The sequence below is a fragment of the Meles meles genome, chromosome 7 (assembly GCF_922984935.1).
Source record: "Meles meles chromosome 7, mMelMel3.1 paternal haplotype, whole genome shotgun sequence".
Taxonomy (NCBI): Eukaryota; Metazoa; Chordata; class Mammalia; order Carnivora; family Mustelidae; genus Meles; species Meles meles.
The window spans coordinates 116,097,335-116,114,063 of NC_060072.1; the positions used below are offsets into that span (position 1 = coordinate 116,097,335).

Sequence of the window (16,729 nt, forward strand, 5' to 3'; positions counted from 1 at the left end):
AAGTCTGGACAAGGGCCAGCTCTTGTCACCTCTCGACCTGCACCCCTCCGCCCCCGTGGTACTCCCGAGCCTCCCGCTGGCAAAGTTTCCCCGTCGCTCGCTCGGGGGTACAAGCCAGGACGCAGCAGGGGGTCTCCGGGACCCCAGAGATCCCGGGGTTACGGGGACCAAGACCCGGTCCTGCCCTGATTACAGAAGCAGGGTAAGAAAGCCACAGCAGCCTCGGTCACACAAACGCTGGGGGTGCAGACAGAGCACGGCGGATGCCGAAGGGCTGTGGGGACTTCAGGAGGAGGCTCGCGAGGCCGCCGCCCCGCGACCCGGACTCGCCCGCGCTCACCGTCGATGTTCTCCCGGTCGCTGATATGCTGCAGGTTGCAGCCCGTGTCCTCGCGGCTCAGGTCCGTGTCGGGCCGGTAGGACTCCAGCCGGGAGTGGGTATTCCTCCGGAGCTTGGGGCTGGACGACACGCAGCACGAGGTAGTGTTGCCCATCTTCGGTGGCCCCCAGACTCCTGCTGCTCTCGCCTTCCTCCCGGTCCCCGGGAGCGGGGCGCGGGCGGGCGCGGGGCGCGGGCGGCGGGGGCGTGGAGGGGAGACCCGCCCGCCCGCCGCCGCGGGAGAGGGCGGAAGCCGCGGCCGGCCCCCGGGTCAGCAGCGGCGGCGGCGGCGGGGCCTCGCCATGGGCGGCGGCGGCGGCGACGAGCGGGCGGCGGCCCCGGCTCCCCCGGTTCCCCTTCGGCCTCCGCACTCGCCCGCCCTAATCCGGCGGGCCTGTCCGCGGCGGAGGAGCGCTCGGGTCCGCGCGACTGCGGCCGCCGAGCCTAGCTCACCCCGCCGCGGCCATGGCGGGCGGCGCCGCGCAGGCCGCCTCCCCCCCCCCCCCCTCAGCGCTTCCCGGTCTGCGCCCGGGTCCCCGGCGGCGGCGGCGGCCTCCGCAAGAGGTTCCGGTTCAAGCCGGGGAGCCGCGTGTCCGTGCGGGGCGGAACGGCGGGCGGGCGTGGGCACGGTTCTCCCCTCGGCGCTGCAAAGCCCGGTGCTGCCCGCGAGGATGCTCGGGCGCCCTCCCCCGCCGTCGGCGCCCGCCCCCGCCGCAGCCCCCGCCCCGCCCCGCCCCGTCGCCGCCTCTTCCCTGTGCCCTGGAAGCAGATCGGCGGCGGAGGAGGCAGGTCCCGTGCCAGCGCGGCCCCGCGCAGAGTGGGGGGTCGGGACCGGGGGTCGCGCTTCACGCAGGCAGGCTTGGAAACCACAGACCGCGCGGTTGGAAGCTCAGCGTCTCGATGCCCTTCCTCTCCCGCTCTCCGCGTCCTCCACCTCTCCCGGGCCTAACGCTGGCACAAGAGGTGTGTGCGGCGGCCCTGCGCCGCTCGGGGGCCGGCGGGGTCCCCCGGGGAATGCAGAGGGGCCGGCGCGGCGGGGGCGCAGCCGAGAAGTCTGAGGGAGGGCTGGGAGCACACGGAGTGTGGGGATGCGGCCGCCTCCCTGGTTTGCGCGGGGGCTGTGTTTAGCTCACACCGGGGAGGGGGGTGGAGAAGGGGTTCTTTTATTTTGAAAGTATTTAAAAGGAGACTGGTCCTTGATTTGGGACTTCTCGCTTCTATTTTCAGTTTTGCGGGGACTTGATGGTGATCTTGTTTTAAGCTGTGAGATAAAGCTGGGGGATCCCTGGGCTACATTAATGTCGAATTAGCTGCAGTGTTTTGAGTTTCTAGGAAATTAGTGCGAAGTAGAGATAGATAACTTAACATCAGTTCTCCTTTGCTTTTTAGTGCTGTGCGGTTTTGTCTTGCTGAGACCAGCCTGACCTGAAACATGTTAGCTAAGATAAAAGTATGTGAAAGTGCCTGGCTCACGTGAGATGTTCAGTAAATCATGGGGCTCCATTCCCTCCCAGCACCCCAGAATGACTTTCTTGCCTAAAGTGGCAGAAATAACCTTTCCACTCTTTTTCCAAATAATCAATGAAGGAGTCATGAGAAGATTCAGGGGAAAGATGATTTTGAACACAAAAGACATGGTGCAATGCTCTTAATTTTGTATCTGAGGAAACCGAAGTCGAGAAAGTTGAAGTGCCTTGATTGGCCCAAGGTCCCAGTACAAGTTAGTGACAGATGGAAATACTAAAAAGGAAGAAAAGGAATAAGGAAACTTAATACTTATATAGCATTAGCAACGTGTGGACAACTTGCCTGAGGGGTTATAAACACTTATTTCATTTAATTCTTGATATCTAGGCGTTTTTTTTTAAACCTCTGCTGTCTCTCTGTCTTGCACTCATGTTTATACATTTATTAGTCAATAATCAAAAAAACTCATGCTCTGAGCTAGATTAATGCCATTTGTTGCAATAAGTGGCAGATGTCCTTGGAAAATAAATGGCAGCAAATTGCTGATGTTGACAAGATGAGAAAGGACATGTAAAAGGACGTTCCAAAGAATTGCAGCCCTGAAAAGGTGGGTAAATATCAACAAGACAAAATAATACTCTATGTTAAGGCAGTTTTGACCTTATTGCTTCCCAAGAAAGTTTGAATGGGACATAACTGCAAGTCAGTGAATGTGTATATTCACATGTTCAAGGCGACAGTATATGGTTAAGATGGATAAAAACTGGGACAGGGATTATCATATGGTCTGTTCTGATTGCTGTTTTGTAATTGGGCCACTATAAGCATCCAAATACTGAACCATAGGTGTATGGCATATACACTTAGGCATATTAAATAATCTTCATTTGATTGTGGAATTTACAATATTGTATCAATGATAGGCTTTGAAGGGTTTAAGAGGAGAGGCAGAATAGCTGTCTGCAAGCTTCCTGTGCTGGCGGGTCATCAGGCAGTGTTAACTAAAAAGAGCATCTGGAGGTGAGGAAAGACAGGACTGGGGGTCAGGGTAGCCACAGACTCTTGCCAAAAGATGGACAGCTGTTGGTCTGCAGGGGTTTTTCTGTCCCCCATCTTCCCCAGTCCCCCTTTGACACTCCTGCCATGTTCCCTTTAGGAATGCATCTGTTGGACTTGCACAAAAGTGGGACTTTTGGTCAACAGGCCCAGGACTAGTGCTAAAGCCTCATCAGTGACCTTCCTGAGTGTCGCACACCCCCCCCCAACACACACACACACACACTTTAAACTCCTCCGAGCAAAGACACCACCTCTTTGAAGCGGTGACACTTTTGGAGAGCTTGCAGAAGCAGTGATGCCAAATGAAAATGAAATGTGTTATTTATTAAATACCTGCTAGAAGCCATGCTATGTACTAAGAATTTTTTTACATCTAAGCCTATGCTGTTTCCCACATTTTATGAATAAAGACACTTTAATACTGATAATTAAACCTAAGATCAGACTACTGAAAAAGGACTAAGTGGAGATATTAACCTTGGTTCTGACTGCTAAGTCCATAAGGTCCCCCCTCAGCTGTATCACCCAAACACCTCCTGCCCCCACCTTCAGGTATCACTGAACAGGAAGGGAACAAAGGCAGATTAGAGTAATGAGAGAAGAAATCTGCAAAAGTTTTGAGTGGAAAAGAGATTCTTGTGTTGCTTCTCTCCTTTATTCTCTTTTTGAAGGAGGCTTGCATTGACTGTTTAGGACTAGTTCTAGACTTGAAGAAGAGAGGGGATCTTATTTCTGTGGGCCCCACCCTTCTGACGAGAGTAAGTAGATAGGCAGGAAGGTTGAAGAGAAGCGTATGCAGAAATGTGCATTTGGCCAGTGTCTTTGACATTGCATCACTTGGGAATCTAAATGCAAGGACACTTCGTCAGTAGAGTAAATCTAGCCCAGGATTGGGACCAGAGGGAGAGAGGAAAGGTGAGCACTGCAACCCAAGGCCCATATCCTCAAATCATTCAGCCTTTTCTTTTGTTCTTTCTCTTGAGAGAACATCAACCTAGATATACTCATAACCCACCCTGCTCTTTAAGTAGAAAGAATCATTTGGGTATTTTTTTCCTTCACCTTTCTCTGTAATTACTATTTAAGATTTTGGTCATTGTGGGACACCTGGGTGGCTCAGTTGGTTAAGCATCTGCCTTCAGCTCAGGTCATGATCCCAAGGTCCTGGGATTGAGTCCCACAATGGGCTCTTTGCTCAGCACAGAACCTGCTTCTCCCTCTGCCGGCTGCTCCCCCTGTTTGTGTGCTGTCTGTCTGTCTCTCTCTCTCTGGCATGTAAATAAATAATCTTAAAAAAGAGTTTGGGTTGGGGCGCCTGGGTGGCTCAGTGGGTTAAGCCGCTGCCTTCGGCTCAGGTCATGGTCTCAGGGTCCTGGGATCAAGTCCCACATCGGGCTCTCTGCTCAGCGGCGAGCCTGCTTCCCTCTCTCTCTCTCTCTGCCTGCCTCTCTGTCTACTTGTGATCTCTCTATGTCAAATAAATAAATAAAATCTTTAAAAAAAAAAAAAGAGTTTGGGTCATTGTGAAGAGGTGAGTATGGAAACTCAGGTGAACAACCTAAGTCATTGCTCTTCAAATTTTCTTTTTAGCAGTAGGAGCTTTTTTTTTTTTTAAACAAAATTTTCAGTGGAACCACAAACATATGATTGATATTAGTATTAACCTATAAGATTATAAAAAGCAGGCTATTAAGAAAAAGCTACCTTGGGGCGCCTGGGTGGCTTAGTGGGTTAAAGCCTCTGCCTTCGGCTCAGGTCATGATCTCAGGGTCCTGGGATCGAGCCCCGCATCTGGCTCTCTGCTCCGCAGGGAGCCTGCTTCCTCCTCTCTCTCTGCCTGCCTCTCTGCCTGCTTGTGATTCCTCTCTGTCAAATAAATAAAATATTTAAAAAAAAAAAAGAAAGAAAAAGCTACCTTAATTGAATCAGGTAGACCATAATTATGGTCTTACTTCAGTCACACTTATATCCATGAAATATGAATCACCCCCTAGAATACAGAAAACACTGATCCAGGTTAACCCAGAGCCTGGACTTTTGGTCAAAAGAAGAAAAATGGATAGAGTCTTAGGAAAAAAACCTTCCCAGAGTATACCTGCCCTTTTCTTATCACCTGGTAACGAGTTTCCTGTGTTAGTTACTCAACATTTGTAAGGCAGTAATGGAAAAACCAAGACCCTTTGTTGTACCACCAGTGTTCTTCCTGTCAACATCTTATTTTCCAGGGACCTCCCCTCCAGATAAGGTCTCCATCTAGTACTTGAAGCTAGGCAGTGTAAAATATGAACAGCTATTGGGGAAGTCTTTCCTTTGATAGCCACTTGACCTTGACCAATGTAAGTGATTCATTTATTGAAAAAACATTTCTTAAAAGTATACTGAGCTAGGCACCTTAGGGATACAAGAATGAATAAGATTTAGTTCTTACCCTTGAGAAACTCATCATCTGGTAAGGTAAACAGTTAAAGATCTGGTGTAGAATATGTCCAGCAATGTGAATGATTGTAGTCAATTAGCAGTAAAGTCTGAAGACTACCAAGACTGCTACCTATAATTAAAAAGCTTTCTTGCCTGTAGTTAGATCTAAAATTCTGCTATGGGAGATTTACTCCTGTGAAGTAAAGAATTTTTTTTTTTAGATATTTATTTGACAGAGATTACAAGTAGGGAGAGAGATAGGCAGGGTGGGGCGGGGGGGAGTGGGAAACAGGCTCCCGACTGAGCAGAGAGCCTGATGCAGGGCTTGATCCCAGGAGGGATCCCTGAGCTGAAGGCAGAGGCTTTAACCCACTGACCCATCCAGGTGCCCCTGAAGTAAAGAATTATATCCAGAGATTGTAGAATGAAACTTCCCACCATCAGTTAAAGATGGCTAGTAGATTTAAACACTGATGCTAAGTCCCTTGGAATAGAGTAACTGCCAGGAACAATGTGTTAAGTGGGATTCTTAAGGTCATACTCCAGCCCAACAGAAAAGAATGCTGCCATAAGGAAAGGAGGATGAGGAGAAGATAGCACTGGTGCCATGAGTAAAACTTTTGTTTATGAAACAAATACTGAAGCTAGGGACAGCCATGGTCTCTGAGTTTCTGGGCAGAGGCCCACTTGGAAGCTGATTTACTATCATGTGACTGAGAATTCACCTCCTGTCCCCAGGCTAACCAGCCTTAAGTAGTCTAATCTCTCTCTTGCTCTTACCAAACTCTTACCTGCTTTATCATACCTCCATGCTGACCAACAAGAGATACGGTAAAGGTATGTGCAGTCTCCAAGAACTAGGTTGTACTTTTGATAAGGCAAATCCCAGCATCTCACAGCATCAGACTGGGAGAGGCTGTTACTTCTCTAACCCATGTCAGTCCCCCCATCTTCCCTTTTATGGACCCCTCCATTTTTGTGAGGACCTCGGAGATGATAGCTGGCCATGTGACTAAGTTTGGCCAATGATTTGTGAGTGGCATCTTACAAGAAAACTCTCCAAAGGTGTTTCCTCTTCTCTGCTTCTTGGAATGTGGACATGATGGCTGGAATTCTAGTGCATACTTTGGAATACCAGCTGACCTTGCAGATGAAAGCCATGAACTAAGATATGTCCCCATATGCTTGTTTTACATGAAAGAAATAAATTATGTTGTATAAGCCACAGTTATTTTGAATTCCCAGGTAGTATGCAGCCAAATCTGATCCTGATTTGGCAAGGATTTTATATTATCCTTTGATACAGTCCTGTGTCTCTGTGTCAGCAGTTTTCACTGATTGGCCCTGAGATAATGGGGACTCTGACTAGAACGGTGCAGTCATCTTAAATACTTGGCTCTCCATAGCAAAATCGAGGTTGGAATGGGAAAATGCAGTAGGCAGGTTTTGGAGTCAAGATTAGATTTTGTGGCAAAAAGAAGTTGTTTCTCCAAAGACAGGTTAGTCCCCATGGAAATTAAAAGAAGTAAATGCCTGATGTATTACTTTAATATAGTGCTCCTTCAGCATTCCCAGAACTGGAACCAAAGGTTCCTGTGAGCAGGAAACTCTAGGAACACACTGTGGTATATATGCTGAACATCCAGCTGACCCAGGAAATTGACTCTTTCCTGTCAAAAAGGACTTCTCTTCATGACTCCTCCATTGACTACTTGGGAAAAGGGTAGAAAGTTGGTTTCTGCCACCTTGTATTCTTCCGAACATAGGCAAGATGTCTTTCTAGTCTACGATGGCTGGTATTGGGGGCATTGGAGGGGATTTACTGAACGTCTACCATGAGCCAGACACTTTGACATACATATCTTTATGTTAGTTAACTGACCTCAGTTCAGACACTGTTCCCAACATGACAAAACCCAGCAGCATTTTAAAAGTAAAATAAGAATAGTTGATGAGTTGTGTTAACTTACTGCCTCTTCCTCACATTTTTAATCTCCAAGGAACTCCAAATACTCTACAGCTATAACACAACATTCAAACAGCCCTGGGGTCCCTAGGGGCACCTAGGTCGATCCTACTGAAGTGGGCAATCCTGTCACTTCTCTTAAGATTTGTCAATAGCTTCTCACTACCTATAGAATAGAAACTGCACTCTGCCTGGCATTCAAGCCACCACCTTTACTCCAGCTGATCAGAACTGCTCAGAACTCACTATCAGGCCTGCCATTCCTGTCTCGCTTTACTTGTGTGACTCCATCACCTAAACACCCTTCCTACTCTGCTGCCCACCTCCATGTTTTTAATCCTCAGCCTTCAAGGCCCAGCACACTTTTTTCTTAGTCCCTCTGCTGGAATCATAAACTCATAGGTTTTATCTAAAACCACTCATCTCTTCCTACTTGTTTCTATGCATTAATTTGTTTTATCTTGCCTACTAATCTCTACGCTCTGAAAGGGCACCCTCTGTGCTTCCCTGCTTGTTCTTTGTGGCCCTTTACACAGTGCCTGGCATGTGGGATGTGCTTAAGGACTGTTACCTGAGTACCAGGCTCGGCAAGTACCTGAACACACTCCCTCCCTTTTTAATCCCTGTGTCTCTCCGTTCTTTCTTCTCAACAGGGGAGGAGCAGACCGAACCGAGAAGCGGGTTGTTAGTGATGAATGTACAAAGTCTTCACTGATAATTCCCTTTTATTATATGGCGAAATATTAGAGGAAATATGTCTTGCATTGTGAGGCTCTTGAGACTGAGATATATAGGCAATAAAGTGTTTATTACCCTTTCTGCCTTTTCGTGAATGAATTGACCAGGAAACAGCCCTTATGAAATGGAGTTGTGCTTTCAGAGCCTAGTTCTGACTGTATTAGAAAGAAACGTATCGTTCATTAACTTGTTTACTTCAGAAAGAGAAGTTGGAATCCCAGAGCTTAGGTTGCCACGCTTCGTGGTTTTTTTTTTTTTAAACCTGAAAGCACCCAATTCCAGAAGAAAAAAAGGTAATACGCAGTATGTGTGTGCATGTGCGTGCAAGCAGCAGGTACACACTCAAAAGCCACATCCATCCAGTTGACGTATTTTGCCAGTTTGTCCAAGTCAGTGAAGGGGAAGATTGCCCATGTTGGTAGACGTTTTTTAATGCCACCACTGGGGAGGGAAGGCCCCTCTGTCTAGTGGGTAGGAGCAAGAGATGCTGCTGAACATCCTATACCAGGACGGTTCCTACAGCAAGAGATGTATAGCCCAAAATGGCAGCTGTGCCGAGGTTGAAAAGTCCTGTCTAAATTGGCCAGTTAGTGGGACGACTGGGTGGCTCGGTGGGTTAAGCCTCTGCCTTTGGCTCAGGTCATGATCCCAGAGTCCTGGGATTGAGTCCCACATCAGGCTTCTTGCTCAGCAGGGAGCCTGCTTCTCTCTCTGCCTCTGCCTGCCTCTCTGCCTGCTTGTGCCTGCGCGCTCTCTCTCTCTGACAAATAAGTAAGATCTTTTTAATAAATAAATAAATAAATTGGCCAGTTATTTACTGCACAAATATTACTGATTCTTTCCATGAGGAGGTACACATCCTTACACTTTTCATAGCACCTGAAAGAAAGCAACAGTTCATTATCTAGTTTAGCTTCCCACTCAAAAGACAAAGATAGGTTGTTAATTTCAAAACACTTCTTAAGATGAATGTCTATAGGAGGGCTTTTAAACAGTCATTCTGGTTCCAGTTTTCCCACATCACTCTAGGAAGTTATATATGTGAGCCTGGAAGTCCACCCAGTTGCAGATCAGCAGGCCTGTAACAGAGTTTTTTTTTTTCTTAAATGAGAAAAAAATCTAAGAGCTTAAAATGAAAACAGCCTTTGAGAACATTGTTGAGTGAATGTGCAAGGCACACAAAACACCACTGGATTTATTCTAAAGTCAAAGGTAGTGACATTTCCTTCCTATTGGCCCTCATTCTATATTTTGTTAAGATATTCCCTTTATTGAGGGAGACAGGATTTCCTTTGACCATTTGATCATTTGCCAATTTTTTTCTTTTACAATAATGTGATTATACTATATATAAAATTTGATGGCCTCCGTTTTTTTCTTAGAGTGTCTGAAGTACTTTCCCAAACCAGTGAACATTTTTTTAAAAAGCTATCACAACTGGGGATGCCTGGGTGGCACAATCTGTTAAGTATCCAACTCTTGGTTTCAGCTGAGGTCATAATCTCAAGGACCCTGGGATCGGGCCTGTGTCAGGCTTCTCGCTTAGTGTGGAGTCTGCTTGAGACTTTCTCTCCCGTTCCCCCTGCCACTCCCCGCCCCAACTGCTTACGCACTTTCTCTAAAATAAATAACTCTTTTTTTTTTTTTAAGATTTTATTTATTTATTTGACAGACAGAGATCACAAGCAGGCAGAGAGAGAGGAGAAAGCAGGCTTCCCGCAGAGCAGAGAGCCCGATGGGGGGCTCGATCCCAGGACCCTGGGATCATGACCTGAGCTGAAGGCAGAGGCTTTAACCCACTGAGCTACCCAGGTGCCCCTAAAATAAATAACTCTTTTTAAAAAACTATCACGACTGCAAAATATATGCTATAGAAGTGCCATAATTTATTTAACATTCCACAATCACTGGACATTTCATTGGTTTCTTTTCAGTATAATAAAAGACCATTCTGAGGTATGCATTTTTATATACTGATGTTTTTTCTGCATCTGCTTATTTCCATAAAAGGAATTAGGCTGAGTCATTTTGACCAGATAGGAACATCTTTTTTTATTATTATTATTAAAGATTTTATTTATTTATTTATTTATTTGACAGAGAGAGACAAAGCGAGAGAGGGAACACAAGCAGGGGGAGTGGGAGGAGAAGCAGGCTTCCAGCTGAGCAGGGAGCCCGACGCAGGGCCTGATCGCAGGACCCCATGATCATGACCTGAGCCAAAGGCCTGAGCCAAAGGCAGATGCTTAAACGACTAAGCCACCCAGGCACCCCCAGATAGAAACATCTTAAAATCTCTAGATAAGTGTTGCCATATAATATTTTAGAGGGTTCATACCATTTTGTACAAATAATTGTTTACTTTCTGGAGCAAGCTCAGAAAGGAACTTCTGGCCTTTCTGATGAGTTTCATTGCCTCTAACATTTTATACACACCTATTTCACAGGATTTATTAATATGTGTTATTTTTTACCTACATTTCACCAAGTAAATTCTGAAGTGGAAAGCAAAACTTGTCTTATTTTTTGTAGCCCCGGTACTGTGAACAGTAATGTCTAACAGACACTCCATTCCTAAGAACAGCAACACCTGGCAGGCATCAAGGCACTGTCAGGTAAATCCCAAGAAGCAGTACTTGTCTCAATCTTAGTTTCCCAGTGATGGACCAAAATGGTTTTGCATCTCTTAACAAAGGAAAGCTGCATGCAATTAGAGAGCTGTGTTCTAAATCCAGCCCTGACAATTCTTCAGCATGTTGTTTTTCCAAGATGAGACTTTTCCTTCAGTCCAGCAGGTGAACTTATATTTGATATTACCTACAATATTTCCTCATGATAATATCACCTTACCCCAAGACCTTCAAGAGCCTACAGAATGACTACATGACTATCAGAAACCTCATAGAAACTTCTTCCTTTTGCTTAGTTATAATCCTTCTGCATTTCCTGGGGACTTTACCTTGGCACAGTGCATGATGCTGAGTTTTAATGAATGTCAAACAGTCACTGTTTGGGTAAATGCCAAGAAAAACAATGAGTGATACAAAAAAAGCAGTGAAAATCTGTACCTTCTGCCTTTATCCCAGCTCCACATCTGCACATTTTATCATCAGCCCCAAGAACTGGGGTCTTCTGTTTGAAAATGAGCTGAGTTCCATAACTTCCAAAGACTTCTTGCTGTCATATTAGGCTGGAGAGAAGCTGTTCAAAGCAGGCACCTCCCTTAGTAGTGTGGCCTGAAGATGCACAGGCCCCCCTTGTTTGGTGATGATGCCCTCACTGCCTAACAGGATGCTTGAAATTCCCAGCTGGCCGCCTTTGGGAATAAGGCCTTAAAATCACATTTTGCCTTTGATAAGTAATATCCGGAGTATTCCACATTAAAATGTTACTGTTCTCTAATAGCCCACATGTAACCAGTTAGTATATCTGATTAGCCAGAAGGATCACTCCTCAAGGCACAAAAGCAGTGGTAATACAGGGCTGTATCTTCATTCATAAAACTCTGAGAGGCTAGAGAAAAGGCAGGAGAGAACAAAACCCACTTTTAGTGGGGGCTCAGCCAGGAGCCACTGTGGAGAGGGTCTGGGAGTACTCAGAGGAAACATGGGAGTGAGGGAATACACAGGCGACAGTGGGTCAGGTGAAAATAAAATCAGTGCAGAGAAGACTCAGCTATAGGACCCCCATGACCTTAACCTGCTCCCAGAATGTATAGGTCACAACTTTGCTTTGGGACACTTCTGTATATAAGTGCTAAACAGAAGACGGGAACAAGATTTAGGTTTCCCATCTCCCATACTCTTAAGATGCACATGGTAACATTGTGAATGGAGTAGAAAAAGACTTTCCGTCTCAGGAAATAAGAAATACTTCCACGCTTATTAACAATTTTCTCCACTCACAAGTCTATAGAACTGATTAAAAAATATTTGAAAGGAGTATTAACATTCATAGATATTAAGTTATTTGGGTAAAATATACTAAATATTTCCATTTAATTTATAATACTGAAAAACTCAACGTGGCCTAAATGCCCTTGAAACAAAGACTAGTTAAGTAAATTCTACTCTATACGATGGAACCTATAAAGTCATAAAAATAAAGATATATATACAGGTATACTTATTATTCTAGAAAGCCATGAAATGTTGAGGAGAAAAAGCAGATTACATATGTGAGTGTATCATTTGATCCTATTCATGAAAAATGATATATCCCTATAAATATGCATGCAAAGGGACGTGTTTAGAGATATTCACAAATAGATTGTGTTAACGATGATAACCATTAAAATCAAAACCTATAGTTGATTTTGTTTTCCTCTGTTCTTTTTCTTTTTTACTTTAAACCTGTATCTTTTCCAAAAGCCATAATGCATTTCCTTGCTGAATCCTTTACCTCAAATGCTTTTCTTCCGCTGCTAGCCTTCATCTAAAACTATTGCCTGCTAAGACGAGCAAGGACTGTGAAGTAGAATCCATGCAAATGCATAGAGTGGCGTCCCCACTGGAGGACATCTCATCCATGGCCGTAAGATCAGGAGACAAAGGGAAGTAGAGGTTCTGATGCAGGAAAGTGCAACCTGGATATTTGGCATTCTGTATAGAATTCTAGCTCTTCGACTAACAGGCATCAGTTGTTACCATGTCTTGCCTTTGGGCACTGAACATGTTATCCTCCATTTTATTTAACTTACTGTAAAATGATATTAGCTATGCTGCTACTTAAGCTATCTTCTGTCCACTTAGTTTCTGTCTTTTGAGGGCTATGCCCCCTCACTACCCCATCCCATCCCTCACCCCAGGAATGTACTCTGAGTGGCAGAGTAGAGGGAACTGTGTATGTTGAATCTATCGGTACCTTTTAATTATTAAGATGTTTTAAAAGTCAGGGGCGCCTGGATGGCTCCGTTGGTTAAGCAGCTACCTTCAGCTCAGGTCATGATCCCAGGGTCCTGGGATCGAGCCCCGCATCAGGCTCCCTGCTTGGTGGGGAGCCTGCTTCTCCCTCCCCCTCTGCCTGCCGCTCCCCCTGCTTGCTTCCACCCTCTCTCTCTCTGTCAAAGAAATAAAATCTTTAATTTAAATCACATGTCTATAGAACTGATTAAAAAATATTTGAAAGGAGTATTAACATTCATAGATATTAAGTTATTTGGGTAAAATATGCTAAATATTTCCATTTAATTTATAATACTGAAAAACTCAACGCGGCCTAAATGCCCTTGACAACAAAGACTAGTTAAGTAAATTCTACTGTATACAATGGAACCTATGAAGTCATAAAAATAAAGATGTATATACATCTATACTTATTATTCTAGAAAGCCTAGAAAAAAAAAAAGACATTTTAAAAGGCAAATCTCCAAAATGCAGACCATTGTCTTCTCCACTAAAAAGTATTTGACAAAGGTCAAAACTTCAAAGATAATAGAAATTAAAGATATTTGATATGTCAAAGGAGAGTGAAAACATATTAACCCTCGAACCCAGCAAACGATGCTCAGTCCCTTTAGGAAGTCTCCATTTAGAAAGAGAACCCTAGCAAGTGTCCTAAATTAGGTGATGAGAGTCTCACAGTACCTGCTTTGTGAAACCAGACCCAGCCTTGTGACTGCCCACTCCAAAATCCAGGTCTCCTGCTCCTCTTTTAATGCTTTCTCCTCTACATCATCCACCCTCAAGAAAATTACAGCAGCTGAGCTCTGTAAATTAAACAGATTAATCAATCAACATTAATCTGTAACAGTTCTGTGGAATTACTAAGAATTGAGCTTATTTTTATTTTGATTTGTAACAAAAAGCCCTGTACAACAAAGTAGTTGAATAAATCCCAATTCAATTAATCAGTACAGCAAAATGACACCAACAAGTACTTGGCTGTCTACTGTGGTCTCAGGGAGCTGAAGAACTAGGTGGAAAGAGTGCAAACATGGAAGAATTGAACTGCCATAAAAGCAATACACCAAGTAATTGCCCTAAGACCTGGGAGAGGGAACCATCACTTCAGGCTTTGGTGGCCTTTAGGGGTTCAATGGAAGACTCATATTTATTCAGAACCAAAAATCCAAAAGTCCAGTAAGGAATTATTTTTTTAATGGAATATTAGGCTGCATTTAACAACGGACTTTATAAAGAATATCTTGTTATAATTCTAAATCTCTGAATAACAGTTACTTGGACACACTCGAATATAATCAACATTCTTTTTTCTTTTTTTTTTTAAGATTTTTATTTATTTATTTGACAGACAGAGATCACAAGTAGACAGAGAAACAGTCAGAGAGAGGAGGAAGCAGGCTCCCTGCCAAGCAGAGAGCCAGATGCGGGACTCGATCCCAGGACCCTGAGATCATGAGCTGAGCCGAAGGCAGAGGCTTAACCCACTGAGCCACCCAGGCGCCCTATAATCAACATTCTTAAAGCTACATGAAGACGTCTGCGATCAGCCAGCCCCACTCACAGAAGCCCTAAGAGATTTACATCTACATGTCAACATCGTATAAAAATATGAAGAATTAGTGAGCTATATAAATAACAAATTATCTACATATGTTTTTTCTCAAAATACAGCATTGACATTTTTTGCTATCCTAGTTCCATCAAGATGACCAGAACGGTCTCAGAGAAGCAGAAATAGAATTCGATTTGAGCTAAGAAAATTCAAACCTGATTATATTGATAATGCCTTTTATTTCCCTTCCATTTTTTAAAAATCAATTTTAATGAGGTGTAGTTTACATAAAACCAAATACTTCCATTTCAATTGTCAAAACAGTTCATTGAGTTTTAAGAATTTTAGCATACCGGTATAACCACCACCACAAGATCTAGAACATTTTTGTTACCTGCCAAATTCCCAAAATCGAGGTCAGTACTCCCCACCCCCACACGACCCCTCATCAGTTTTCTGTCACTGTGAATCAGATTTGTCTTTTCTAAAGTTTCATAAAACTGTAATGATACAGGATGTGTAATACCCCGGTGTAAGGCTTTTTTTAAGATTCAAATGTGTTGTTGCATTTTTGACTAGTCAAATTTATGACTAGTTCTGTTTATTGCTAATTAGCGTTGCCATGTATGAATATTCCACATTTGTTTATATACCACAAATAATGATGGACATTTAGGTTGTTTCTAGTTTTTGTCTATTATAAATAAAGTCGTTATGGACATTCATGTACGAGTCGTTGTGTGGAAATTTATTTTCTTTTCTCTTAGGTAAATAATGTAGAAATAAGACTGCTGGTTTTTACGGTAAGTATATGTTTAACTTTATAAGTAATAACCACTTTTCTGAAGTACTGGTATTGTTTTACACTACCATCAATAATGTATGAGATTTGTAATTGCTCCAGATTCTTAATATAATCACTGTGGTTTTACTTTTTTTTTTTACCCCTTTAAGTATGGGCATGGAATGCAACATGGGTCTTGAACTCATGACCCTGATGTCAAGACCTGAGCTGACATCAAGAGCTGGACAGTTAACTGACTGAGCCACCCAAGCACCCTCATTGTAGTTTTACTTTGAATTTCCCTGGTTAATGATGCTGACACATTTTTGTATGTCCATTAATATATCTTACAAAGTGTCTTTTCAAGTTTTTTGCCCAATTTAATGGGGTTGTTTATCTTACTGAGTTGTAGTAGTTCTTTATATATTCTGGATACAATTCCTTTGTCAGGTATGTGTTTTGGGAATATTTTCTTCCATTGGGTGGCTTGTGGGTTTTTTTGTTTGTTTGTTTGTTTGTTTGTTTTTTAGTATTATCCTTTGAAGAGCATAAGTTCTAACTGTAGAAGTCTGATTTATTGGTAGCTTGATATCAATAGCTTATCTCTCATTGTTTATGCCTTAAGAAACCTTCTACTACCTCCAGTTCATATAGATTTGCTTCTATGTTTTATTTTAGAAATTGTAAGTTTTACCCATTAAGCTTAGGTATATGATCCAATTAGAGATTAATTTTGTATATGGAATATGCTAAGGATCAAGGTTCATTTTTTTTTCATGTGATTATCCAGTCGTTCCTATACCATTTGTTGGATAGACTATATTTTCCCCCTTTGAATTACTGTGGCCCTTTGTCAAAAATTATTTGACCATATATGGGTAGGTCCATTCCAGGATCTACCTGACCCCTATGTTTATCCTGTAGTATAGTAAGGGAGCTTTGTGATCCATCTTGAAATCTGATAGTTGAAGTGTTTCTGACCAGAATCATTTTGACTATTCTAGATCTTTTTTGTTTTTATATAAAAATTTTAGAATAAGTTATAAAATTACCTGCTGGGATTTTGATTGGGATTGCACTGAGCTATGTAACAATGGAGGGGGGTACTGACTCACAATATTTATTCTTCAGTTGAGAAACTTGTACATCTCCATTTATTTAGTTCTTCTTTACTTTTGTTTGGCAATTTTTGTAGTTTATTGTTGTTTTAAGTGGTAAAGACCTTGCACATGCTGTGTTAAATTTATCCCTAAGTAGTTCATCTTTCGATACTACAGTAAGTGGTATTTTTATTTCAACTTCCAAATGCTCATTGCTGGTATATTAGAAAGACTAGATTTTTGTATATATAACCTTATATATGCTAAATTCCATTCTTCTATTTGACTTTTTATAGATTACTTAAATTTTTCTACATATACAATCATGTCATCTGCAAAAAAGGCAGTTTTACTTCTTTCAG

The 16,729-nt window shown here is 43.2% G+C and overlaps 2 protein-coding genes across 2 annotated transcripts in view; one reads left to right on the forward strand and one right to left on the reverse strand.

Annotated features, from left to right (window-relative positions):
• CCNY (cyclin Y) overlaps positions 1 to 642 on the reverse strand; it is a 233,538-nt gene extending 232,896 nt beyond the window's left edge. Inside the window, exon 1 of the mRNA XM_046011726.1 lies at positions 341 to 642. Within this exon, the coding sequence (XP_045867682.1) occupies positions 341 to 494 (154 nt within the window). The 5' untranslated portion in view covers positions 495 to 642. The remainder of the gene's footprint in view (positions 1 to 340) is intronic.
• On the forward strand, positions 495 to 8,665 carry LOC123946271 (sterile alpha motif domain-containing protein 1-like). Its single transcript, XM_046011727.1, has 2 exons — positions 495 to 1,342; positions 7,943 to 8,665. The coding sequence occupies exons 1-2, from the start codon at positions 682 to 684 to the stop codon at positions 8,002 to 8,004; spliced, it is 723 nt and encodes a 240-aa protein (XP_045867683.1). The 5' UTR covers positions 495 to 681; the 3' UTR covers positions 8,005 to 8,665.
• Positions 8,666 to 16,729: the final 8,064 nt, after the last annotated feature.

Coding starts and splice junctions, on each gene's coding strand:
- LOC123946271 (XM_046011727.1), top strand. CDS start 682: ATGGGCGGCGGCGGCGGCGACGAGCGGGCGGCGGCCCCGGCTCCCCCG. Junction 1,343..7,942: donor GCCTAACGCTGGCACAAGAG/GTGTGTGCGGCG, acceptor TCTTCTCAACAG/GGGAGGAGCAGACCGAACCG.